The 27,356-nt window shown below is 43.4% G+C and overlaps 1 protein-coding gene across 1 annotated transcript in view; it reads left to right on the forward strand.

Moving 5' to 3' along the window:
- pawr (PRKC, apoptosis, WT1, regulator) overlaps window positions 1-27,356 on the forward strand; it is an 88,525-nt gene that overhangs the window by 31,991 nt on the left and 29,178 nt on the right. The window contains exon 3 of the mRNA XM_079493806.1: window positions 20,883-21,005. Within this exon, the coding sequence (XP_079349932.1) occupies window positions 20,883-21,005 (123 nt within the window). The remainder of the gene's footprint in view (window positions 1-20,882; window positions 21,006-27,356) is intronic.

Genomic DNA, 27,356 nt, shown 5'->3' on the forward strand with positions numbered 1-27,356 from the left:
AGCTTATAAGCAATTGGCACCGGGTGAAAAATGGTGCGATTAAAATGTATTTAAAAAAAAGACGTTCCCACAGAACCAGGTGTGATCGCTAAGGCAAGCCACCAACAGGGTGTTGGTCCCATATGGCCTAACCGCCCTAACGTGTCCTAACAAGGTGTGTGTGTGTGTGTGTGTGTGTGTGTGTGTGTGTGTGTGTGTGTGTGTGTGTGTGTGTGTGTGTGTGTGTGTGTGTGTGTGTGTGTGTGTGTGTGTGTGTGTGTGTGTGTGTGTGTGTGTGTGTGTGTGTGTGTGTGTGTGTGTGTGTGTGTGTGTGTGTGTGTGTGTGTGTGTGTGTGTGTGTGTGTGTGTGTGTGTGTGTGTGTGTGTGTGTGTGTAAAGGTGAATGAGTAAATTTACACTTTGTTTTCATGCGCACTGAGGATTTCAGACGCTTGGATCTTTCACATCTCTTCTCAATCTTGAACCGACACTTTAAAGATCCCACATCTAACTTTCAAGTTGTTTCTGCATCTCTCACTTCACATTAATTTCAGGTTAATGTAAGCAGTACTCCTGGTTGGCAGTAAGCTAATAATAAACATAACATTTTCTGAAGCTACAGTTTGGGCGTATATTTTCACCCACAGCTTACATTTGTCTCAGAAGTGTCGGATTGGCAGGGCTGCACTAAATCCATGATTACAGCTGGACAGAAGCGATAGTGGGCGGTGGACGCCGATAGCTGTAAACGTACTGTTAAGACACAATTATTACAGATTGGCATTTGTCTTATTTCTGCTGCTGTTTTTGTCCCAAAAAAAACATGGCTTTGTCCAAAACCGGGCTATTTTCAGAGCGCAACACCCGAGCGAACATAAAACGACTAGTCCCTCTCTAACATTTAGTCTAGTTTTTATTTGTTGACAAAAGTGAAAAAAGGTAGTCGACCGACGAACATTTTTCATCACAGTTTTAGTTGACGTAATCAGCTACGGCTGCGGCTACTGCATACAGTACGATCAAAGCGCCTATTTTGACTGTAGGGGAATTCATTTAACTACTGTTTTTATGGCTGAAATTAGAGTCTTTGATTGCTTCACGGAGCTAGCCTTGGGGAATCGGGATAGCAGATTGCAGCTTAGGAGCACGGATCCCTGTTTATCTTCCTTTGCCCTTGAGGGGGGTGTATTGTAGAAAGGGACAGGCAAAGTCACGCATCGGGCGAACGGATAAGCACTCATTTGACACAGTAATGCCAAGGGGATGGTGTAAACATAATCAGTATCGAGAGTGTGTGTGTGTGTGTGTGTGTGTGTGTGTGTGTGTGTGTGTGAGGTCAAACATTGTGTTGCGTTACCTCCTGCGGTGAATATATTGCATAATCACAGATCTATCGTAGATCGGCTATTTTCAAATGGCTGAAATGCATAAAGGGCTGAAGTCGTTTTGTAATAAAAATCTAAAAGGAACTACAGTAGTAACTAAAGTTGTCAAATTATTGTAGTGGAGTAAAAGTACAATATTTGCCTCTGAAATGTAGTGGAAGTACAAATACCTCAAAATGGTACTTGACACTCTTATCCCCCTAGGCGAAGGTCTCCGTCCTAATTAAATAATTACGCCCATCGCCCAGGACGGAGATTAATCAAAAGACGGAACATTACTTGTTTCATAACGGAGCGCACCGGTCTACAGCCTGGGAGCGTCTATTAAGTACAGTACTTAAGTAAGGAGGAGAGAAAGACAATCGAGAGAACTTTGATGTGTACTTCTGCCTGGAGTTGCACTGTGTAGATGATGTGTACTTCTGCCTGGAGTTGCACTGTGTAGATCATGTGTACTTCTGCCTGGAGTTGCACTGTGTAGGTGATGTGTACTTCTGCCTGGAGTTGCACTGTGTAGATTATGTGTACTTCTGCCTGGAGTTGCACTGTGTAGATGATGTGTACTTCTGCCTGGAGTTGCACTGTGTAGATCATGTGTACTTCTGCTTGGAGTTGCACTGTGTAGATGATGTGTACTTCTGCCTGGAGTTGCACTGTGTAGATGATGTGTACTTCTGCCTGGAGTTGCACTGTGTAGATGCCAATCTTGATCAAATATCCACGTTTAAGTTCTTCTACCCAAGGGTTGTGTGTGTGTGAGAGGAGCAAGCACACGGTGCAGGGGAAAGCTAATCCACTCTCATTTTGGGTCATTATCTCTTGTTTGTTTTGACATATGTCTTTCGTAGTGAGATAAGTATACACCTGCCAAACAAACCGAGACAGCGATTGTTTTCATCGGGTTTCAGATGATATCGCTTTGCTGTTTTTTGAGCACAGCTCTGTTTCAGAATCCAGTGTCTGTATCTTTTTAGATCAGTCCCGACTGCGCATTCCTCTTGATGAGACGTCAACACCACCATTATTAAAAAGTTTGGATCTGTTATACTGTTGCTCTAGACTAGAGCGGTGGTTTTGCCAAACTATTTAGCGCCAGACCCAAACGATAAATGAGATGAGTTTGCCTGGGATCCAAACTAGTGGAAAAATAGCAAATCTACAAGCTCACAATGCGTCACTTTGTGCCGTGTTGTGGGCTTGTAGATCGGCTATTTTCATTACTTCTTAATTATATATATTTTCAAGTGTGGAATTTCATAGATTTGTTTGTTTTTGTCGTTTCATTGAAAAAAATAAAACCGGGGACTGGAAAAACGTTTTTATAAATGTAGGAAAATCAAATCGTGACGCATAAAAATTGGTCTGTCAGTCTTAAGCAGTAACGGCCTGGACACAGGCAGACCTAGTGCCAATCCAAAATATGCTGACGCCAAACTGGACACCAACGTATCGACTGTGGCATTACATGTCTTTTGGGCTGGTCAGTGTGTGGCCACACAGGTTTAATCATTCGCGCAGATGCAACTTTCATGTTCGGCAGCAGCTGTAGAAAAGGGGGGTTATTTGCTTAAGGGTCTGCTACTCATCTGTCCTGGCCACGGCTGGCCGACTCTGGAGAGAATGCGGCGCGGCGGGCCAAAGTAAACCCACACAGAAACCTGATGATGAGTGTCGTCCCTCCGCCATGACTGAGCTTCAGCCCCACAGTTCATTGACATTCCACTGATACTGAAACCTGGCTGAGCACTCACCGCTCACCGCTGGGGGATTTACTTAAGTACTGTAGCCTACTAAAGTACACTTTTGTACTTTACTTGAGTAATTCCAATACCTTTACTTCTACTCCACTACGCCTCGGAGGCAAATATTGATTGTACTTTTACTCCACTATAATTATTTGAAGACTTATTATAGTTACTTTGTTGATTTGGATTATTACAAAACATACATTAAAGGTATATTCAGTGATTTCACTTAATTCAAATATCACTTATTTTTTCTTTTTTGGATAATCCTCCCTACTATAAAGTGTGCTGACCATATAAGGAGTTCCTCCCTGTCCCCAGTTAACCCCTGGGGTCAAAAAACCCTAGTTTCGGTTTGGGCTTTGGGTGGCAAAGCCTTCATCCAATCAGGATGAGAGGGGCCTTCCTCCAATCATGATCGAGTGGGGCGGGCCTTGGTGCACGTGCTGTTGGTCTGTTGTACTTCCCCCACTGTAGAGCGTGTGCATGTGCACATCTTGTTACCGGGTGGACCGGGTTTTTTTCCCAAATCACCCAAATCACTGAATGCTCCTTTAACCACTTTAGCCCTGTATACATTTCGGCCATTTGAAAATAGCCGATCTACAAGCTCACAATGTGTCGCAGCTTGTGGATCTGCAATTTTCAAAAGATTATGATCCATTTTAAAACTTGAAATGGGACATTTTTGCACAATTACTACATTTTGTACTTTAAGTACATTTTGAAGCCAATACTCTTGTACATTCACTCAGGTAAAAAAGGTTGAAGTCCGGACTTTGACTTGTAACGGAGTATTTCTACATTGCAGGCCTATTGATACTTTAACTAAAGTAAAAACCTTGAGTGCGTTTTCCACCTCTGCTGCTGGGTCCAATTCCAGACTCATTAGCTTCTTTGTGCGTAGCCGGAGTCATGGACTAATGTACCTTCCTACACCACAGAGCCTCATCAGTTTACATATTGATGAGAGGCTCACTAAAGGCTTCACTAAAGCAGGGGTTCTCAACGTTTTTGGCCGGGGACCCCCGGAAATGCTTTGGCAATGTCTCGGGACCCCCGCCCCGCCCCCTCCCGACCCCCAATATAAATTAACTGCTACAATTTAGCTATTGAAAAATAGCAGATCTACAAGCTCATAGCGCGCCACCGAGTGGCGCGCTACGAGCTTGTAGGTCTGCTATTTTTGAAAAATCGTGAAATAAAAATAAATAAAAAATAAAATCTTATTTTATTTTTATTTTTTTTGGAAAATAATTTGGGGACCCCCTAAAATAATTTGGCGACCCCCCGAGGGGTCGCGACCCACGGGTTGAGAACCCCTGCACTAAAGGACTGATGAAAGTTGAACTCCTGTCTACTTCAGTGGTTTTCAACCTTTTTTCATATTTATTTATTCAAGATGGAGTGCCGTGGAGTTAAAGGAGCATTCAGTGATTTGGGTGATTTTGGAAATAAAACCTGGCCTACCTCGGTAACAAGATATGCACACACGCAACAGGCCAACAGCACGTGCACCAAGTCCCGCCCCGCTCGATCCTGATTGGAGGAAGGCCCCCTCTATCCTGATTGGATGAAGGCTTTCTCACCCACCACCCACATCTGTGATGATGTGAGGCACAATTATCGTTATCTTTTGTAGCCCAAAAGTTGTACACGTTAAAAAGTTAATATAGTGTCTCTTTTTTATTGGTCTCATGAATCAAGATGTACAGTATTTTTAGTGATTTTAAATTGTTGATTATCCGATCAGAAAATGGCAGCCGTCTCCAGTAGAGCCCGATCAATACCTGATGTTTGGGTCTGATGCCCGAGAAAATGAGATAAAGAAAAACGTCTGCACACAAACAATAGTTCCCTGTTTTTAGAAATTAAGTTAATTGGAAACACGCAATGTTTCAGCCCGGAGACCCTTTATCGGGTTATCTTATCAAGTTTTATGAAATCAAATCAAATGTGTGCAAGTGCACAAAGCGTTCTTGTTAAATGCTACCAAATGGTTATGGAATGTGTTTATGATATTATTGCCTGTGCTGCCTACTGTGCCTAGAGCTCACATGGAATCCAGAAGCGTGTGTCCAGCTTTCAAACGACAATGTTGAAATATCTGGCCCTCATTACTTGCTTTTATGGCCACTTCTGACCTTCCAGAATAATAAACTCTGGAGGGTGGCCTCTGTTTTTGTTGCAAGTGAGTTTTTCTGTACCTGCAAAATATTACCCTATAGCCTTTCTTTGTTTCCTCTGCCATGGCCTCGTATCTCCCAGGAATCCTGCAAGGAAATGAAAGAGGGAACAACACATTGGATGGAAATGTTCCTTGTGTTCTCTGGTTTTTGTTTTTCTTACAATGCCATGCCTTATCATCACAGGTGCAGTTGATTCAAGTATGAGAAATGCAAACCTAAATCACTCCTCGAAGTGGCTGGATTCACTCATCAAATTGAACTCAGCCTTTATTTATAGCAGTGTCAACAAATACCACCGGCAGCTTCCAAGAAAATCACTTTATTTAGCGAGTGGCAGCCTTTATAGCAGCTACACATGTGTAGTGTTCATATGCAAAAAGGTTCCATGAATACATTTCAAGGGATTTGATTTGAATTAGTGCAGAGAGTTTATAAGTTGTTTGGTGTCTGCAGCCTTATTGTGAATGCTTTGCAGAGCAGATGGCATGAATTATATTGAGGTTCGCAAAATCACCGACCAGTTTAGCAACACAGCTCATGTGTAGATAAATATGAGATCCCCGGTCAAATTTGAGAAAGCACAATTATGTGCGGTATTTCACTGGCAAATGTGGTGGAGCTCCGAAATGTTCCACTCTTCAACTTTCCAAATATAAAACAAATGGGAGAGTTATAAAAACAGAGCAGGAAAATGAACAATGAAACCAAAGCTAATGGCAGCAATGAGACAATTTATTTCCTAAGGCAGAGTGATCCCGATTATTAAATTAGGTCCATCCTTTGTTCCCCGTTTCTTTCTCTGTGGCAAGAGAGAACAAGCTCTAAATTCCTCTGATCTGCTGTGGGACTGCAGGTTCACTGGCTTCCAAAGGTATTTGTTTTGTTTCTACAAGATATTATCCACTTAATTAGTGTAGGCCTAGAAAACACTCCTAAACTGGCCCTTCACTTTAAAAAGAAAAAGAAAGAAAATGGAGGGAAGAATCTCATTAGGAAATCATTCCTCCTCAAGCCATACTTCGGTAATAGTGACCAGACCTTGTGGAGTCCAGACTTGGAACAAACTAGAATACACAACCACTTTGGCATGTGGAGAGCAAACCACGTTGGGCAGTGTGATTTGTGTGTCTGTGGTCTTTGATTGAGGGATATGGATTTGCCTGAACTCTACTTTGGAAACATGAAGGATGACGCAAGCAATAGAAAGAGACATGCATGTATCCCCCTCCGTGACTTACATTACCATACTGTAGCTCTCCTTTTTATGGTACCTCAAAATGAGCTGTGGTGGCAAATATTTCCTGCATCCCAAACATGACAGTCGAGTAGAGCAGTGGTGTAAAGTAAAGTACCACTGACATAGAAACATAGGGTTCTTCTGAAAACTGTCAGGATTTAGAAGATTTTGTAGAATCGTCCTCGGGTCTAAATGGGTTAAGTACTATACTTAAGTACACATTTGTGGTACTTTACTTTAGTGGAGTATTTACAAATTTCAAAGGCAAGTATTGTACTTTTACAAAAACTTAAAAACTTTAGTTACTTTGCAGATATAAATGAACATCATAAAACACATACTTTAACCACCCTAGCCCTAGGCTATTTGGAAAATAGCCGATCTGCTATTTTCAAACGTTTTTAGTATTTCTACATCTGGTACATCAAGTATATTTTGACGCCAATACTTTTGTACTTTTACGCAAGTAACACTTTGAACAAAGCCTTTTACTTGTAACATATGTTATACTATATTGAAATATTGATACAGTACTGAGTTCTTGAAACATTTGAGTACTTTTTCCACCAGTGGTAATTGTTTCCTGCATCACAAACATGACGGCATGGGAGTTTTAAAGGAAATCAGGCTGGGGATCAGGCTGTTTTTAAAAGAAATCAGGCTGGGGATCAGGCTGTTTTTAAAAGAAATCAACAGGCCACTCGACATGAACAAAAGCTAACGTGCTCTTAGTCTCGATCTGAGGTCTGATTGGCTTTGCTTGATTTTGTACGGAGTATGGAGTGCCTGGAGTGACGGAACCGCCTGGGTTTTCACCATCTTGACCCGGTATTTCAGCCCTGTTGGAACCTTTTTTTTCCTTTTCCTGAAAGGCTTGTGTGACGAGGTATTAATAAAGCCATGATGGTAAAGCACTGCCATCAGGTGCCCCCATGCTGCTACTGCTATCAGCCCGACCCGTCAGTCAGTCGCTCACAAACACACCGAGTCTGATTGACCTGCTACTGCTTGTTCTGATCCCTGCTGCTGTCTTCCTGTGTTCCCAGGAACATGCACGACACGACACAAGGTTTCATCTTTGCCTTCTATGCAGGAAAGTCTCGACTATTTCACACGTTTGTCTTTTAGATTGAACCTGTACAATGGTAATGGGCAATATTGGGTAATAAATAGACATTTTCTTCTTAATAACACTCTCATCAGCCATCTTACCAGAGGTGCACATGCTTTGAAGCTCTTAGGTTTATTGTACATTTATTGTGTTGAGTCGTTTTAAAACCTTGGTGAGCATACACGATACAGATCCCCACAATATAACAATTTTTAGATCATTTTGAAATTTGTCTTAGCTTTTTATGTGTACACCTATGTAATTCACATGTATACCCTTTGTTTTTCTTTTCCTGATCTTCTGATGTATTGTGATGTTTGATTGTATTACTCGACGACACTGAAAATGAGTTTTATTACTCAGTCTCAGTGTAATTTCGAGAATAAATCAAACTTGAATGAATTGTGTCAGTGTAGGCCAGACATTGGATATACAGGATATTAAGCTTGCAGTAATGTACAATTCATGACGAGGTCACACATTCTACTTTTTGTGGGAGCCGTGGCGGGCAACAACTGTCGGCCTCACAATGCGAGAAAGCCATTTGCACTGCGGTTAGCTGTCGCCCGCTTTTGTAGCTTCCTGGACGCTGTGTGGACCGGCTTAACTCCTGCCCAGCATGTCTGTGGTTCTTTTGATAGCTCCATGAAACCTGAATGGTCCTGCGGTTGAGGAGGGGGTGCTCTGAATGAGAGTGAGAGCCCACACGGCCAAGAAATCCCGGTGTCAGCAGCCAGCCAAAAAACGTCCATGCCCGAGCACAATGGCGGCGAGGATTGAATGGCGCTTTGGCTCCGATTTCCAGTGGCTCGCTCTCGTTAGATAAACCCAATCAAAGGGAACATAGAACAGATGGATTCCTCTTCCTTTACACGTCAGGGCGTCATGTCAGCCAAGACATCTCTTCCCTTTGTTGGCGACTGCATTGTGAGAAGGGACCGCTGACACAATAACCCACTGTGTCTGTGTGGCGTGTTTCCCTCTCCCCTCCCCCTCCCCCCCATCTCCCCCTCCCCTGCCAGTTGGATGAACTCATCATGCTGTGCCAGGTTGCTAGGTGGTCCCACGGTAGCCAAGGCACTCACCAGGTTTGGGAGAGAGAGAGAGAGAGAGGGAGGGAAAAAAAGGAAACTAGCACAGTAGCAATGGAATTATACCAGCTGTTAACACAATCAGTGCCGGGATTTCTTTCAAAATTAACAGCTCGGGGGGCCGCGTAGATATGGCCACTTTTACTCTGTAAGCCCCCCCTTCCGTTCCGGACAAAAACCGGGAGAAATACTTTTGCTTGCTTACCTCGCTATCATTACGATAAAGTTGTCTCGCGTTCATATTTTGAACGAGAGGCATGTTGAAGTCAAAAATGAAGAGCTTAGTATCTGGTCAAAACCACAGAGAGCTCCCTAGATTAGGAGATACGAGGCATTCTTTCTGAGCCGTATACAGGGAAGTGAATAGCAACGCGCATGCGCAAAGAGCAAGGAGTATGGTGCAGAAGGAGAGGCCAACCCCCCAAAAAAAGAAAAAAGATCAGAATATTTTTCTCTCGTTTGATATCAATGAAAATGCGCTAGGACGTGTTTACACGTCGGTTGGATTAGCTATGACGATTAGCTATGACGTTTCCACACGCTCGTTACATGGTTTGGCATGAAGTCGTGGGCCGGTAGAAAGGTGCTGTGTTATTGGCCCGATTCACACCATCCGGGGCTGTGTATACTCTGAGCACAGGAACGTTTGTGTAGAACAGTGGTTTTCAACCTTTTTCATATCAAGGCCCATTATTTATTTAGCATTTGAGCCACGGATGGACCACCATTTGATGAGATTTAGCCTCTCAGACCCAAAACTAAAGAATATTGTTTTGTTGGATACGATTTTGATGTGGTACCATAGTAGAGATGACGGGTTGATCAAAAAATATATACAAATCTACATTCTCTAAATGTGTAGACATCTTGTGAATTAAGTAATGCAGATGTTAAACAATAATCTAACACTTGAGAGTGTAAAATGAAACCAAATTGACCCGTCAAAAGTCCATTTGGTTTCATTTTACACTCTCAAGAGTTAAAGATATTTTAAGGGTCCATTTAGTTACCAACTCCATCATTTAGCTGGGAACCACCTGGAACCCCCTCAAGGACCACTTGTGGTCTCCGGACCACAGGTTGAGAACCACTGGTGTAGAAGGGGAGAGGCTGCCACAGCTCGGGGTCAGAGGTCACATCGCTGATAAACATGCCAGGTGCCTGCCAGGAAATAATAATAAGCAGGAATCAAATCAGCAGTGGTGTAAACTGTAAAGTACGTACATTTACTCCAGTGCTGTACTTAAGTACTATTTTTTACTTTACTGGGGTATTTCCAATTTTCAGTACTTTCACTTCTACTCCACTACATCACAGAGGCAAATATAATACTTTGTTAGATTATTTTAAAACTTTAGTTACTTTGTAGATTTTGATTTATTATTACAAAACATACATTACCCACTTTAGCCCTTTGGTTCTACAAGCCCACAACCTCCTTCAATACGTCTCGTTCTTGACAGTTCGTTCATGTATCTGACTGTACGTGGGAAGAAGCCTTTTTTAGAGTCTATATTGCCAGGGTGACCATCTGAGTACCACCCATAATTTGGACAATGCGGTGCCTGATGGAGGCAAACTCAGTGTCTCCGTTCTGCTGATGAATGGACAGCACAAGATAAATCAAGACCAGGGGGGGTTGTGTTGTGAGTATTGGCTATAGGCTACCGCATTGCTGTGGGCCAGTCGTGGTTTTGAACAGGGGGGTGGGGGCAGGAGGGGGGGGGGGGGGCAACGCAGCATTAAGAAGGGAAGGAAGCCGGCAGTGAGCATGCCAACGCTGAGGTGAAAACAAGATTAGAGGTTTAGACAAAACACGGGGCCAGCCCCAACCCCCACTGCCTCCACACCGGTCTCTGCAGGCACCCCGTTATTAGTGCTGGCCTGGCTGGAGGGATAGGATTCATTATGGGGAGGCAGCAGGCCTCTGGAGAGAGGCTGCTGGTTTAAGCACTCTAGCAGCAGCCATGCCTTCCACAAAGCCCACTCCAGGTTGAATTACAGCCATTCTGGCAGGTCGTCGGGTAGATATTAGCGTCTTCTGAATTTGTTGCACATGCACTTCAGCTTAATGAAGTCCAAGGAAGGACCTTGTGCTAACCGAGGGAGCAGCGGGTCACTATTACTCCGTAATCGAGTATCGAATGAAGAGGATGAGGGTTAGGGCCAGGGTGGTTTCGCATTGGTGTTGTAGGGCTTGGCACGCAGCAAAATCCTGATTGTTATATGGGCACAAAAGGGATACAGACGGGTACAACGGGTACTCTGGCAAAGCCCCCGACACTGTGACTCAGACATATCGGTCGAATCGGCGGTGCGGCGTAGATGTGAGGGCTGCATAGTGGCTCGAACCTTGAGTTAGTACATTAACCCATTTAGATCTGAGGACCATTCTACAAATGTCTTCTAAATCCTGAAAAAAAACCCTGTTTCAAACATTTTCATGGCAAGGACCCCCACAAATATATGTAATTGGCCGCCAACCACCATATGAAAATATTTTGTTCCAGGGACCCCCCAGAAGCAAAGATTTGAGTTAAAAACGTTCGCTCTGAAAGAATATATATTCAAAGATTTACGCCACATTTTCACGATTTTTCAAAAATAGCAGACCTACAAGCTCGTAGCTCATGAGCTTGTAGATCTGCTATTTTTCAATAGCTAAAGTATAACATAATGCTTAAAACACCAAATGGGGTTCCCGCCAATAATGGGTTAATGCACACCTCTTCTAAGCTGATCTAGAATTGGCTGTCAACATTTTGTCTTCCACTGCTTACTGTTTATCTTGGCGGAAGGGAAGATACCATCAGACTTGGACAAAAGCATCAGACTGGACAAAAGGAGTGATTGTGAAAGGCACACTATCAGACTGCAACAACTGGAGGGGCATTACACTTCTGTCAGTTCCCAGCAAGATATTCTGCAAGATCCACTATACACCTTTTCAGACTCCATCATGGCCCATAGCACTTACCCTACCCCCTTAGACAGCACTTCTTAGACTTATATAGCATTTGAAACGGACTTATAGCATGTCATGTAGATAGACAGCACAATAAGTGCATTGTATGTAGTCATAGCACTTCATAGTATATATGTACAGCATAGTATAGCATATATGTATAGTTTATATGTATAGTGTCATTATATAGATATGTTCTAGTTATAGGTTATATGTATAGTGTCATATAGATATGTTCTAGTTACGTTCTTAGCTTACGCATGTTTCGTGATAAATGCATTTTACATATGTGATGTATTCCCATGCTTTTTGTTCTTGCTTAATGTAAATCGCTCTGGATTAAGAGCGTCTGCTAAATGCCTAAATTGTATAGATTAAATACTCCTGAGACAAAAGAGCAGGGTTCGGGAACACCGGAACAGCAGAGGGTCAGGTCAGGTCAGGTCAGATATTCGCTCTCAGAAACACCCAAGTGTATACATGTGAAACTCACACAGTCCGTCGTCTCGAGGCTGCAGGCAGGCAGCTCTGTGCTGACCGGCATCATCGACCATTAGGCCTGTATGTGATCAGTGCGTACATACGTATTACGTATAGACACATGCGTGGTCAAACACTACAGAAAACTAATTAAATTTGCCAATGGGGCCGTTTCTACAAGCTGCAGACTCTTCAGTCAGAAGCAGATCGGCAGTGTTTATGGAGTGAGCTCGGGAAAACAACAAGCAGAGGAGATAATGGCCCTCCCACCAAACAGGATAGTGTGGTCTGCTCTGTGTTTCCTGGGATGACAGTGTTTGGACCTTGAGAACAAGGGAGACTACAGAACAGCAAAGCAACGGGACGTTAATGTGGGATGGGTTTTTGAGGTGCAAAGGAAATGTTTGGCTTCTTTGTGAGCGTAATTAAATCCAGCAGTGTCTCTTAGTGTTTCCTGACCGTAACTACTTACCTTTATAGGCGAAGATTTTCCTAACATTATCGAAAATGGCCAAAATAGCAGCTATCCAAGTTTGCAGATCTTTATTTATTTTTTACACAACGCAACACGACCATGCAACAAAATATAACATGGGCCTTATTAAGTGGTTAAGTTGTTAACACGAATGCCGTGTAAACACAGACTGGGCTTTTTGCCAAACAGGATGGACGCATAATCATGTGGATTAAGTTTTGCGCCCAGCACGTGCCATCACTTCCAACTGTCTCTTACATGTGTAAAATAAATCACTGTGTTCTGCTGGGTGGGGGCTTGTGTCTGTGGGGAGGCGTGGCTTGATAGCTGCAGGCTTTGATTGATTGATTGATTGATTGAATACTATTTTAAACCGTATCGAGTACATTAGACAGAAATGTAAACGGTATAACTAAAAAAAAAAACATTGCATGGATGCACCTGGGACGTATCCTCAGTGATGTATCCTGAGGTCAACAGGGTTTCGGTTCTCTCAACATCATACCCCTCACTCAGGCGACCCAGCCGGGAGTGATCAAGTCCCGACTTACGTCCCAGTAGCTACCCTCAATCAGTCCCACTAGGGAAAAACCAGGGGCACACAATCCGTTGGAACTACTCCAGAACTACTCTGCCAGGCCTGGGAGTTACACTTCTGGCGCGTATAGAGTACAGTGAAACACTTGGTCTAAAAGGATAGCACAACAAAAAAAACTTTCCATTTGTGTCCTATGCGTTCAATTCTTAACAATGATGACATAAATAACAACACGATTCCAGGCAGGATCTGTTGTCTCTCAGGATCTGTTGTCTCTCAGGATCTGTTGTCTCTCAGGATCTGTTGTCTCTCAGGATCTGTTGTCTCTCAGGACGCACGGCCCTTCAGAGACATGACAGGTTTGGCTCTCTTCCTTTTTTTCTGTGGAAATGGAAATGGAGGGGTCGGAAATCTACGAAAAATACGAAAGGCAGTTTTTACAGAACCCTGGAAATCTGAATTGCATATTCATCAGTTCATGTCATCAATCATTTGTAATGGTATTAATATTTCACACGGTTTCATGTCATCCATCAAATTATCCTGCAGATTTATTCTTTCCGTTTTCATTCATCGAGCATCGCTTTCCTGTGTCGCCTTTGCCTGTCTCGCCTTGTTAAAATTGAGAGGATTACAATCAATAACACAAAACAAAAATGCATTGCAAAGCATGCCTTTTTTGAATTAAATGATTCCAATCAATAATACAAAACAAAAAGTTTCACTCCCAAGTTGACGGGAAAAGTACCGTGTTGTTCAGACTCATTTGATTCATTGTGGTGATATTTAGCTGCGTTGATAGCCCTGAGCAGCTCCGTAAACCACCGTTATGCTTAAATCGCCAGTTGCCAAAATATGCACAGGGGTCATGGCTAGAGTACATAACTGCTGAGCAGTGGTGGAAAGTAACTAAGTACATTTACTTAAGTACTGTACTTGAGTACAGTTTTGAAGTATCTATGCTTTACTTGAGTTTTTCCAATGTCCAATTCTACTCCACTACATCTCAAATCCAAATATTGTACTTTTACTCCACTGCAATCGTTTGAAAACTTTGTAGATAAAGTTTGTAGATTGGCTATTTTCAAGAGATTTTGGTACTTTAAGTACATTTTCATGCCAATACTTTTGCGATGCAGCACTTTTAGTCAAGTTATTATTTTTTACAGTTGTAACGGAGTACATCTACATTGCAGTATTGCTACTTATACTTAAATATGCGAGTACCTTTTCCACCCCTGGGTCACGGCCACACATCCTCTGAGGCCTCCCTGTAGGGTCAGAGTCCCAGCACGAAGCCGGGCTAAAGGGGTGTTAAGAATAAGAAATGTGGAGGCGGGTCAGATAAGGTCCACTATTAACCTCCTTCCTGATTCACCGTGCCATAATTCACGTCCTCCAAGGAGCTGGAGATCAAGCACATAGCACACATTCAGCTCCGTCCTAAAGAGTCATAAACTAAGCTGTTCTGTTTCAAGGTTGCCACGAGCCAAATAGAAATGGTTGTGGCTGTTATTGATTTGTTTCGTACCGTGTGTTCCCTCCCTCCTACGTCCAAGTGTAAGATCCCAACGTTCTGAAAACATCAGAGGCTTATTGGGAGAGAGGGGGCGTCTTGAACATGGGCTCCGCTGTGTGGTTTCTCTGGTGGGGGTCTGCGGTGTCGGGAGTGTAAAATACTATTTATGAAGTGAACCCCCGCAAACTGAATGCCTCCCCTGGCTTGTCAACCCCCCCCCCCACACACACACACACACACACACACACACACACACACACACACACACACACACACACACACAGGCGCGCGGCATGCGCACACACTCCCACACAACCAGCCCCGGCTGACTATCGCTACCTCCAAAACCCACTGTGGAGGTTATAGAGCGGATAACAAGCTTGGCAGGCCAGAGTAGCATTGAGGGCTGTTTCCCACAGATGTATTAAAATTGGCCCGGACCGTACCAGACCTCTCTGCCCCGGTCCTGCTGACTGGGCTGCCTCCCCCCCCTCTCCCCCCAAAGCACAGACCCTGTCTGACACACTGAAAGGAGTGCTGATGCCGCTAGCACTGGGTCAACAGTCCACAGTGGACTCCAGTTTGATTGTTTGCTGATGGCTTCGTTTTTATTGAAGTGTAGTGATTTTTTTTGTACGCTCGGAGCACGCCAATATTATGGTCTCACCCTCGTGTGTGTGTGTGTGTGTGTGTGTGTGTGTGTGTGTGTGTGTGTGTGTGTGTGTGTGTGTGTGTGTGTGTGTGTGTGTGTGTGTGTGTGTGTGTGTGTGTGTGTGTGTGTGTGTGTGTGTGTGTGTGTGTGTGTTGAAGTAGCGTGTTCTTCAAAGCCAAACTGAGGCTTCTTTCTCTTGATACACATCGATGTTGATGAAGATAAAATTTATGTTGTTTTTCGCCTCGTCGCCAAACCCATCTGCCTTTCATGAGAATGCACAATTTGACTCTCCGTCCCCAGCCCAAACCGCCCTTTGCAGAAAACAAGGTTTCTGTTATGTGGAATTTAGCTGGGATTGATAAGGGTGATAAATCTAAATGTCTTAAGGCTGTAGAGAGTCGAAGGTTTGGCACCGGAGCAGTGCATTGTGGTCTGAGTGAGAACCATGTGTAAACGCGTTTGCCTCCGTGCATGCAGACATGGTGAGCACGTGTACAACTATAGCCTAAGATTTAGACTCTCGTAGATGTATTTATCGATTCTGACATTTTCAATCTGCGAGAGTCTAAAGCGAACTCGCCCCATGGTCAGAAATCCCCTGCCCTTGAATAGCTCTGAACATGTACAAATGAATAGCTCTGAACATGTACAAATGCAACATTTGAGGTGCTTACCCTGCTGCCCGACCTGTCCGCCGTCCGGTATATCTGCTCCTAGCGTTTGAAACCCGTCCGTCCGTAGGTCCTATAGTGGATCCTAGATCCAACTTCATGAGCCATAGCGTCCCTATCTGGCACGAACATTTGGCAAAAGAGTTTTGGTGTAGAGGTTTAAAATGATGGGGCCAGGGAGACCCCTGTCAACGAAGAATATAGGGCTTAAATTAAAAACACCTTCCAGCGACACTTTCCATATTATTTGCATAACTACGGTAGTTGCATGAACGGAAATGAAATGTATTGCCACACAGCGGTGGGTCCTAGTGCACGCCCTGTGGGGCTGTCAGGCAGTAGGTGATGATGGCTACTAAAAGCTGGCACGGCTCCGCTGCCTCTCACCCTCATCAACACAACGCTGACCTTGGCAGCGTGGCATCAATCAGCCCCATCCCCGCCCGGCTCCCATAATTGATTGTCACTCTGATCCCTGACACCATACCTGGGTCCAGTCGATGTCGTTACACTATAGCTGTTGGCGTTGCCGTTGGCACCGACTGGCACGCCTGATTTAACCCATTTTAGACCTGATTCTAAAAAATGTCTTCTAAATCCTGATAGTTATCTGAAAAACCTGTTTCAATGTCAGTGGTGCTCAACCTTTTTCACGTCAAGGACCCCCAGAATGATCTGTATTTGGCTGCGGACCGCCATCTGAAAAAATGTAGTTCTAGGGACCTCCCGGATGCAAATATTTGAGTTAAAATGTTCGCACTGAAAGAAAGAATAGCAGACCTACAAGCTCGTAGCGCGGCACTCGGTGAGCTTGTAGATCTGCTATTTTTCAATAGCTAAAGTATAAAATAATGCTTAAACACCAAAAGGGGTTCCCGCCCAAAATGGGTTAATGACGCCTGGGCTTCAGCATGAATCACCATTTGTGCCTTAATGAAGTAATCAGTACACACGGTGATTAATGCATGGAAGTCATTAAGCCTGCTGTACAGTTTAGACCCATTGGTCCATTTTTACACTCTGAGTTAAATCAACTGTATACAGTTACAGTGTTCATGAGCTTTGGAGGCAGCCATGGGTCAATTTTCAATGATGATGTTTTTGGGGAGGGCCACTGCCCTCACATCTACGTCACGTCCACTGCCAATCTATCATTGCTAATCTGCTGGCACCTCAAATGATCCATCGGACAGAAGCAAGGCAGTGTGGTTTGTAGGGTACATATGTCATCATACTTATCCTCCACTGCCGACGCATATCAGGGATGTCGCTTAAAGAGAGAACAGTCCGCGCAGGAAAGTTTAGGGATCCAGTCCTCCTCTGTTATTTAGAGCGTAAAATGAACCCAAATGGACCCTTACGGGGATTATTTTGATAATCGTTTGACTGTTATCTCTCCTATGGTACCAGTGCCACATCAATAAACCATTGAAGTGTAGACAAAATCTTATCCAACGATATCAAAAAATATTCTTTAGTTTGAGTCTGAGAGGCTAAATCTCATCAAATTGTGGGGCCCGTGGCTCAAATGCTGAATCAATAATGGGCCTTTGACCTGAAAAAGGTCGAAAACCACTGGTTTAAACCTCTATGTGTTGCAAATTCCTGCTGCCAAGGATGGCGCTTTAGAGTGATGGATGAACGGCTCATTTTGCTCCCAGAGAGGGGAGAACGTTTTCCGACCACAACACCCAACAGACCAGGACGGACCACTCACTCCAGATGGCGCTTCTTAAATCCTACATCCTACACTGGGACAAGCACGGCACGGCCATCACAGCTTTAAGGATGCTTGTTTTACTGAAAAGTAAACATTTGGAGTCCCTGACATGCTGTCATACTGTAAACAGGAAGCAGAAAGGATTCTGGGAGTCTGGCTCCCTCGGCTATCATTCCTGTGTTTTGTTTTTTTGTCTCATCATCATCACTTCCTCAGAGACCCTCAAACCAGCAGATAAATGACCCTCAAACCAGCAGATAAATGCAGTCATATTTGTTTCCTGGGAAATCCTGCGGTGCTCTTTCTGTTGCTCTTGGCAATACCACTATGTTTTATAGTCTTAACTGTAACTGTGGCTAATATTGTTTTATAGCGATTTTTAACCTTCTGGTCCTAAACTCTTAATCTCTCATGCTTCTGCGTGATTAACTGTGAGCAGCACAGCGTGGAATCGTTGCTCATTCATCATTCCACTCCATCTGTTTGTTTCCAGAGTCCAAGGTGAAGAATTGGCCCCGAAAAACACACACACACACACCACAGAGTCTCTGTTTGATGACATCATAAACAAAAACAACCCTTATACGGTTGCGCACATCGCCCATGGCTTTATTTGGAATAAGAGAAATGCAAAGCAATTTTTGAGCAATTGCAACGGGGGCAAAATAGTCTGCATCTTTGTCCAAGATAAACTTTTGAGATCCCCCCAAATCCAGAATTCCAGCGGCTAGTGCATAGCAAGATGTTGAGTCACTGCACATGTCGGTACAGTCTGACTTCTGTTTGGTTTTGCATTTAAACGACATTATTTATTGTAATCTTTTTTCCCCCCTTTCTTATACTGTAACATTTGCAGCTTTGCAATGTGATGGATCTCATTTTGTACTGTATGCCAATATGGTTAAACGTGCCTGTGCCACGAGGAGCCATATTGTTTTAGTTTCTGCCTATTTTTGTTATGATTTAGTTTGTCCATGAGTCTGAACTATGGCCTGCTGAACTCCCGTACCAACAATCTGTGTTAGACTGCTGTTTGGAGTTGTCTGGTACCCGGTACATTGGGTATAAAAAAAATCACACTCGTTTGAAGTGAGGGGCGCTCTTATCATCATACATGCTCATACATCACGTCCCGTGCTCAGCCAATCAATTTGGTAATTGTGGTACACACAAACGCACACATCTGGCCAATCAAATCATCTCAAATTTGGTACACACAAACACACAACCCTATTTGCCATGGGAACGAAGCAAGACGGCGACACAGCCCTGGCTGACGTGATGACGTGTGGCGTGAATGCATGCTGTGTATAAAACTATGGTATCTCTGTTTTGATGTCAGAAGAACATATCTGGAACCATGCCTTTCAGACACTCATAAGATCTCATGGAATAAACCCCAATATTGTTATAACAAGAAGTTTAATGATAAATAATTTATATACTGTCAGATGGATATGGACCGGGACTTACAAGGTCTTAAAAATAAAGCTATCACAATGCCTGCAGAGACAGCCGGTAACTATTGTTGGTATTAGTTTCAGACTCGACACGACCGGAGAAGAAAGCTTGTGATTTTTCTCTCCAAGGAGCGCTGATAAAAAAAAGTTTTGGCAGGAAAGGCATTGCAAATGACCGCATTCCTCGTTCGCCATGTAAGGCTATTTTTACCATTGGAAGGGCCTGTTATGCAGGCACCTTTTGTTGGACCTTAGGCTACAGCAGGGAACAGGAAACACTGGTTTCTGGGGCTGTTCCTTTGGGAGCTCAGCCTGTTTCGCATTCTCTCTCTAATCATCCATCCATTCTACCACTAGGCTCAGTTTGCCTATTGCATCTTTACGTCTTCTTTTGATAAACGAACTCGGGCGCTTTTTGTTGCATACTTTCCGGTAATGTTAAGGCATATAGGAACTTTAGAGTAGACAACGTGCATATTTCATCATGATGTTAAAATAAGGAGACTAAAAGTTGGAAGCTTTCCCGGGCAAAATGTGCAACATCTCCCACTAAGCAGTAAAGGCTGACTCCCTTCTCTCTCTCTCTCTCTCTCTCTCTCTCTCTCTCTCTCTCTCTCTCTCTGTGTGTGTGTGCATTCCACTGGTCAGATAAGGATACCCTCAGGAGGTGAAAGGCCTGTTGTAAAAGTACTCGTGTTTTTTTTTTACTTAAGTAAAAGTATCGATACTGCCATTTAGAAATATACTCTGTTGGAAGCAAAAGTCCAGAATTCAAAATTGAGTTAAAAAGTACAAAGGTTTGGTATCAAAATGTACTTAAAGGGGCATTCCACTCATTTTCAACATTTTACTATTAATGCTCTAAGGTACATTAATGACATAGTAAAATGTTGAAAATGGGTGGTTTTCTCCTTTAAAGTACCAAAGAGAAAGTACTCATCAAGCATCATTCAAGTTTTCAAATGTATACAAATCTTTTTGTGAGCTTATAGATCTCCTATTTTCAAATGGCTGAAATGTATAGTAAGTAACTAGTAACTAAGTTTTCAAATAAATGTAGTCTATTTGGATCTGAGATGTAGTGGAGTAGAAGTACAAGTGTTGGAAATTCTCCAGTAAAGTGCCAAGAGTTGTGCCGACAGTGGTTCTCCACCAGAGGTCCTTGAAGGGATTCCAGGTGGTCCCCATGCAGCTAAATGATGGAGAGTTGGTAACCAAATGGACCCTTATACTGTAGATCTTTAACTCCTGAGAGCGTAAGAATGAAACCAAATGGACCCGTACGGGTCAAGGCTTAGAACAGTGTTTAATAATGTTCGATTTGGATGAAAACAATATGATATTTTACCGCTGAATAATCGACTAATATTCGAATATTATGGTATTCGAGTCGACTACCAAAAATCACGTTTGGTTAATGGCCTAGGGTTGAGTGGCCGGTAGTAGAGCAGTTGGATGGGAGCCGTGAGGTTCCCAGTTCGATCCCGGGCTCCCCCAGAGTTGGTGTCGAAGTGTCCTTGACCAAGACTCTGGTCTGAACACCTAATGTGCAGGTTGGTGCCTTGCATGGTTTTCCTCCGCCTGACTGGGTTAATGTAATGCACAATCTATGTGCTATATGTACAGTATAAATGCACCATTGACCATTGTATTGCCTCACAGAGCCTGGACGAGGTGGACGACGATGACACCGGCGAGAAGGAGAGGAAGAGGGAGGAGCAGCTGGTTCAGGCCAACACCTGCCAGAACGAAGCCATGGCCTCCGACGCCGGACAACTAGAGCAGGTGAGGAGCGGGCCACGTGACCTCTCTGAGACTCTTTTAGCACTCTCAGGGCATGTCCTTCCTTATTATAGGCGAACGTGCTTGAAAAATGCCTGAAAATAGCAGATCTACAAGCTCACAATGCGTTCCCCATTGCAATTAGAACTGCACATTCACCCCCAATCTTCCGCCGTAGTCTGAAAACGCACCTCTTCAGACTCCATCTTAGCCCGTAGCACTTGTCCTAGCACTTGCACTAGCCTCGACGACCTTGCAGGCTTATGCAAAGTCTAATTTCGATAGCATACATCAGGGGTGCCCACACATTTATGACGCGAGATCTACTTTCAAACAAGATCTACCCACTGAAAACATAAGTGTACCATTGCTGAAAATAGTTTAAATATATAATGTACCTGGGGGGCTTTGGAATATGGAGGAGGGAGAAATTATGACAGGCAGTTTCTGCTGTCAAAATATGTCCCCCCCCCCCCCCCGTATTTAACTTAAACGCCCAATGCATTCTCAATGGCAATAGAACAAACTTTGCCATGCTACTAGTCCTACATACTTACACCTAGAAACCCCATTCAAACCTATTTAGGTTCATCTTACGGTGGACATGTTTGCCTGAAAAGAAATCTTTGAAATGTTTCATAGTTTTAGAAATATAGTGCTTTCAAATTTGAGAAATGTATAATGGGGCAATGGCAGCTCTATGGCACGTCAAAAAATTACTTTCACCTAGAAACTCTATTCACACATCAGCTTACTGTGGAGACACATGCTGGAACTTTTTACTTTGAAATGATTTGTAGTTTCTGAGTTATTTAACTTAAACGCCCAATGCATTCTCAATGGCAATAGCATAAACTTTGGCATGCTACTAGTACTATGCCATACATGTTATGTAGACAGCAGCCAGGTCATTATTGATCTGGGATTCTATAGTGTTTTATAACTCTTAGCAATGAGGCCTGCGCTGCAGCCATCCAAACACTGGGGTGCCTTGGTGTGTAATCTATTCACGGAAACACCTCTGAAACTATCTTTTCTTTTATAACGCAACACGGGATAGCTTATCTTTGCAGCGCTCGGCTCAGAACAAAGACACTACAAGGTGAATCGCTGCACCGTAACATCTATTTCACTCTTGAGACTGCGAAACTTGACCCGAATGGACCCCTTTGCGGTTTTCACGCTCTCTCGAGTTAAATTAAGATCAGGATCTGCCATCTGTTCATGCTGCCTTCATTTAATCTGTCTCCTCAATATCCAGCAAATAAGACAGTCTTTTAATCTTGGCAGGTAATATTATCTCCTTTCAGTGAAAACAACCCCCCCAGGGTTGCACATGAGGACGGCAGTCATCTGTAGGAGGAGCAGATTAAACTGAAAATGAAACCAAATGTAATAAGATATTACATTAATAAGAAGAACGTATAATTTGATGGAGTTTTCTCATTTTTGCGGAGAATGGTAATTTATATTGAACAAAAGCCATGACTTGATGGAGTATCTCCTTTCTGTGGAGAATAGTAATTCATATTGAACAAAAGTCATAATTCGATAGATTTCTTTTTAACGGATATTAGTCATTTATATTGAACAGGAGCTCTGTGCTGTCGGATTCGCTCTAAGTATATGGAGTTCCTCAGTGAGAAATTGTTAAGAGAGTGGCATTCCACTGTGTGATGCCTACAGTGAATGTCCTATATATTGTGTTTCCGGAAAGAGAAGAGATCTAACTGACATACAGTTGGAGGCCATCGATATTGTCCTTTTCTTTTTGCTGAGTTTTGCGTGATCTGCGCAAAAGGACAGTTAACCCATTTTGGGCGGGAACCCCTTTTGGTGTTTTAAACATTATGTTATAATTTAGCTATTGAAAAATAGCAGATCTACAAGCTCATAGCGCGCCACCGAGTGGCGCGCTACGAGCTTGTAGGTCTGTTATTTTTGAAAAATCGTGAAAATATTTATTTCAGAAAACTGGAGGATTTAGAAGGATTTTTTTAAATTTTGAGGTCAGGCCTAAATGGGTCAAATGATAAGGGACAATATCGGTGGCACCCAACTGTAACTGACATATCCAAAAATATACAAATCCACATGGGCTTGCTCAGCTGACTAAACTGGTTATTTCTCTGGATCTCGCTTTAAGATTTGCTTTCCAGACGTGGCATCTGTAACGTGTCCCCACTGGCGCTTTGTGCGGAATGCTGGAAACCAGGGTCTATTTACATAAATGGACTGACATATGTACACAAACACGCCACTAACAAGAGGAGAGTGACGGCACCTGCTGTGAGACACACTGCCATGGGAAAAATATGAAGCAAACGGATGCTTACCGTACCGGCCATAAGAAAAACTCCTGCCCCATGTCTCTCCACACAGAGAGTGAGACATCTGTCATACGTCCACGCTTTCAGAGACAGATTTAAAATGACCCATCCATCACATCAAATGGGATGTGTCCTTTTTGTGTGCCCGATGAGGCAATCCTCACCCCCAAAATCCCAAGCCTTAAACGGCAGTGGTGGAAAAAGTATTACATTTCTTTACTTTTGTATTGGCATCAAGGTGTACTTTAAGTACTAAAAGTACTCATTGTGCAGAATTTCCCATTTCAAGTTTTGAAAATGACAGACACATTGTGAGCTTGTAGAGCGGCTATTTTCAAATGGCCGAGGGCTGAAGTGGTTAATGTGAGTATGTTTTGTAATAATAATCAAAATCTACAAAGTAACTAGTAGTAACTAAAGTTTTCAAATAAATGTAGTGGAGTAAAAAGTACAATATTTCGATCCGAGATGTGGTGGAGTAGAAGTAAAAGTATTGGAAATTGGAGATACTCAAGTAAAGTACAAATACCTCAAAATGAAGTACAGCACTTAGGTAAATGTACTTTGTTACTTTACACACCACTGCTTAACGGAGAACAGATGCAAGCCAACACACAACCCACCGCTGGATGTGTTCCATTGCTTTGCCTAAAAAAGCACTAATGTACACTTTGTCATACGACGCCGGTGACGGCGTTTGCCACAAAATAACAGATTTTCCCCCGACAGGTTTCATCAAAATAGTTTTTGTGATGTGACACCGCCGCAATACAAAGTGCGAATTTGGCCTCAGCGTACGTCGCTCGGTTAAGATTGACGCTGTGTAAAGTTTTGCATCAGCCACAGACTAACCATAGCTCCAAACCCAACCCGCAGACAGCCAGAAACACAGCTGGGAGAGAGAGCTAGGGCTCTGTTTATCACCAGGAGACGTACAATTGCCATGTCAGGCCAGAGAGAGAGAGAGAGCGGACCTCTTATGAGTGAACACACAGTAAGTAATATTATGAAGTAAACAGTTCACCTCCTGTTTAGAGCCGCTTTGTTAATTAACTCCCCAGAACTCAAGACAGGCGTTTCTTCCAACCAAAACACACTGAAACTCTGCTAAAATAATGCTGCCGCTGCTCTAATGGAAACCTGATCACAGATCTTGGCAGAAGAATTAAGGATAATATTGGAGAATACAAAATACGGACTACGTCAAATGCAGGGTGTGTGTGCTTGTGCGTGCGTGCGTGCGTGCGTGCGTGCGTGCGTGCGTGCGTGCGTGGTGCACAGTTTTTCATAATATTAATTTTGATTGCACACCTCTTAGATGGACGCGCACACACACACACACACACACACACACACACACACACCTTATGGCAGAATATTATTGTATCCAATGAGCATGGATTCTGATGGCAGGTCACGGGGAGGCCCTCTCCTGTCCCGGGTGCCTTCATGTGGTCCTGGTTATCAAGCCGTACCTTTCTGTGGTATGTGAGCCCTACAAGGAAAACAATTTCCATAATCCTGCAGCCGTGTCGGGCAAACAGAACCGTATGGAACATTCCAAGGGATCATCTGCTTTTAATGCTACTGCTGTGGAGTCCAATATGGAACCAGATTGGTCCTGGTCTCGGTCTCACTCTCGTTCTCGCTCACACTCTTTCTCTCTCTGTCTTGCCCTCCTTTGGCGTCACTTGCTCTCCCTCTCTCTCTCTTTGTCATAGTTTCTGAGGGAAGTGAGAGAGAGAGAGAAACCCCCCCCCCAAAAAAACAGCATTCAACACTTCCAAGCCTCATTTAGCTTTTTTATTTTTCACCTTACAGTTTTTTTTTTTGTAGAGCATCTTGTCAGCACAGCAAACAAATGTTCGCTATCCACCTCAGCTACTGAAAACAACCTTTATTTATGTGCAGCCTGCAAACTGTTTCAATATGTTGTCTTGGGAAATGATGATTTGATAACCGCCAAGACCGCCATCTGGTGCTGGTACCCCAGAACCGCCATCTGGTGCTGTTACCCCAGAACCTCCATCTGGTGCTGGTACCCCAGAACCTCCATCTGGTGCTGGTACCCCAGAACCTCCATCTGGTGCTGGTACGCCAGAACCTCCATCTGGTGCTGGTACCCCAGAACTGCCACCGTTCACTGCAGGCGTTTCACTCGGAAACAGAGAAACGGGAAGTGAAAAACCACTATGTCGCGCAAATGTTATTTAACCCATTTTGGGCGGGAACCCCTTTTGGTGTTTTTGAAAAATAGCAGATCTACATAGATCTACAAGCTCATATAGCTTGTAGGTCTGCTATTTTTGAAAAATCGAAGAACGACTGACATAGAAACATAGCTTTTTCAGAAAACTGTCAGGATGTAGAAGACATTTTTACTTTAGAATCTGATCTCAGGTCAAAATGGGTTAATTCACCCACAACATTTTGTAACCGGCGATCGTTTATAGGTAGGAATGTCTTCATCCAAAACGCAGCCTGGAAGAAGAATCCGAGATATTGGGATTCTAAAAACTGCGTTCCCATAGACAGCATAAGCTAGCCGAATTTTCACTTACGTTTTTTTCCATTGCACCGGAGCACGTACAGAACATAGTTGTGAGCCGTAATCAAATTATATTTACCAGTACGACGCCCTGAGGGCGATGAAACAACCACAATCAGTCCCGGGATTCCTTCAAAATAGGAGCTCTGGGGTGCCGTGAAAACATGGCCGCTTTTACTCTGAAACCCGCGCTAGGACGTGTACACACGTCATTGCAACCCGTCGGTTGGATTCCCTAGGACGTGGGGACACGTCGGATTGGACGGAACCTATTTATACGGCACAGTTGAGAAGCAGGGGTTAAACTATTAATCTGGTGTCAGTGAGGCCAGATGTAGAGTGGTTGGCCGGCTCCATATATGCAGATCTAGTATGTCAAACCATGTTTGTATGGCTATCCAGGGTTTGATGATGTCAGTGTCGTGATCTTCATATATGGAGATCCAGGTGATGATAGTCAGCTCCACATATGGAGATCCATATGTTGTACCAACTTGGTTCGTTTGAAAGTGTGACTTGCGTCGCGGCAACCACACTGGTTATCATGAGACTGGCACAATATGGCCATATATTGACATTCCCATATGGGCTTAATATTGATGAATCTCCATATATGGGCAGAACAGGGGTTATATTAGGGCATCATCTGGGAATGCCCATATATGGACCATTTTTTTTAATTGACGTTTTCAGGCCTGAAACAACAGAGCTCCTTAAAGCATTCATATCAATGAAGCTGACCAGACCAGTATTTGTCTTATTGGGATAATGAAACAAAAATAGCACATCGTTTTTTGCCAGTTAAATTCTTAGGCCCCAACTTTCCATTCTTCCATTCTTTAGGTTTCGTTCAGAATGCCAATCATGCTTACTGTACGTTTTGAAAAGCACGTCTCGTATGACCTGACTGAATGCCTCCAGTAAAGATGGTGATTTTTATCGGCTTTGAGCAGGCGAAATTCACCGAGCCCCCCATTCTCCTTCCCCCCTCAGAAGACAGTCTATTGTTGGACTTGACGAAGGCATGCCTTTTGGAAGATTTTCAGAATTTAATGGGGTGTCAGAGTCGCGGTGAAGATCACAAAAAGCCATAAATTCCCTTTTCAAGAAATGCTAATCTGCTCCATCAGGGAGTTAAATGGATGCACCGGATACGCACGCACGCAGAAAATACATCTCCTGGTATTATTGCAACATTTCAGCCAATCGGGAGAGAGTACCCATTTATCAGCTTCGTTTTTATAGTTTTCCAGTCCAATCATTTCTTTGTGTCTTTGTTCCTGTTTCACTTGTTTAATCTATATCCAGTCTGACTACTTACTAATACTAATTGGTATCTCGACCTGAAAATGCATTTTCCCTTTAGAAAAGTGCTGGAAAGACATGGAGACTCCTATAGCGATGATTACTATCAGAATATAGAGCTATTTAACACTTATTTTAAACACAGGAAATATATCTTTATAATCGACTAAA

The sequence above is a fragment of the Electrona antarctica genome (genome assembly GCF_951216825.1).
Source record: "Electrona antarctica genome assembly, chromosome: 23".
In the NCBI taxonomy this organism is placed as follows: domain Eukaryota; kingdom Metazoa; phylum Chordata; class Actinopteri; order Myctophiformes; family Myctophidae; genus Electrona; species Electrona antarctica.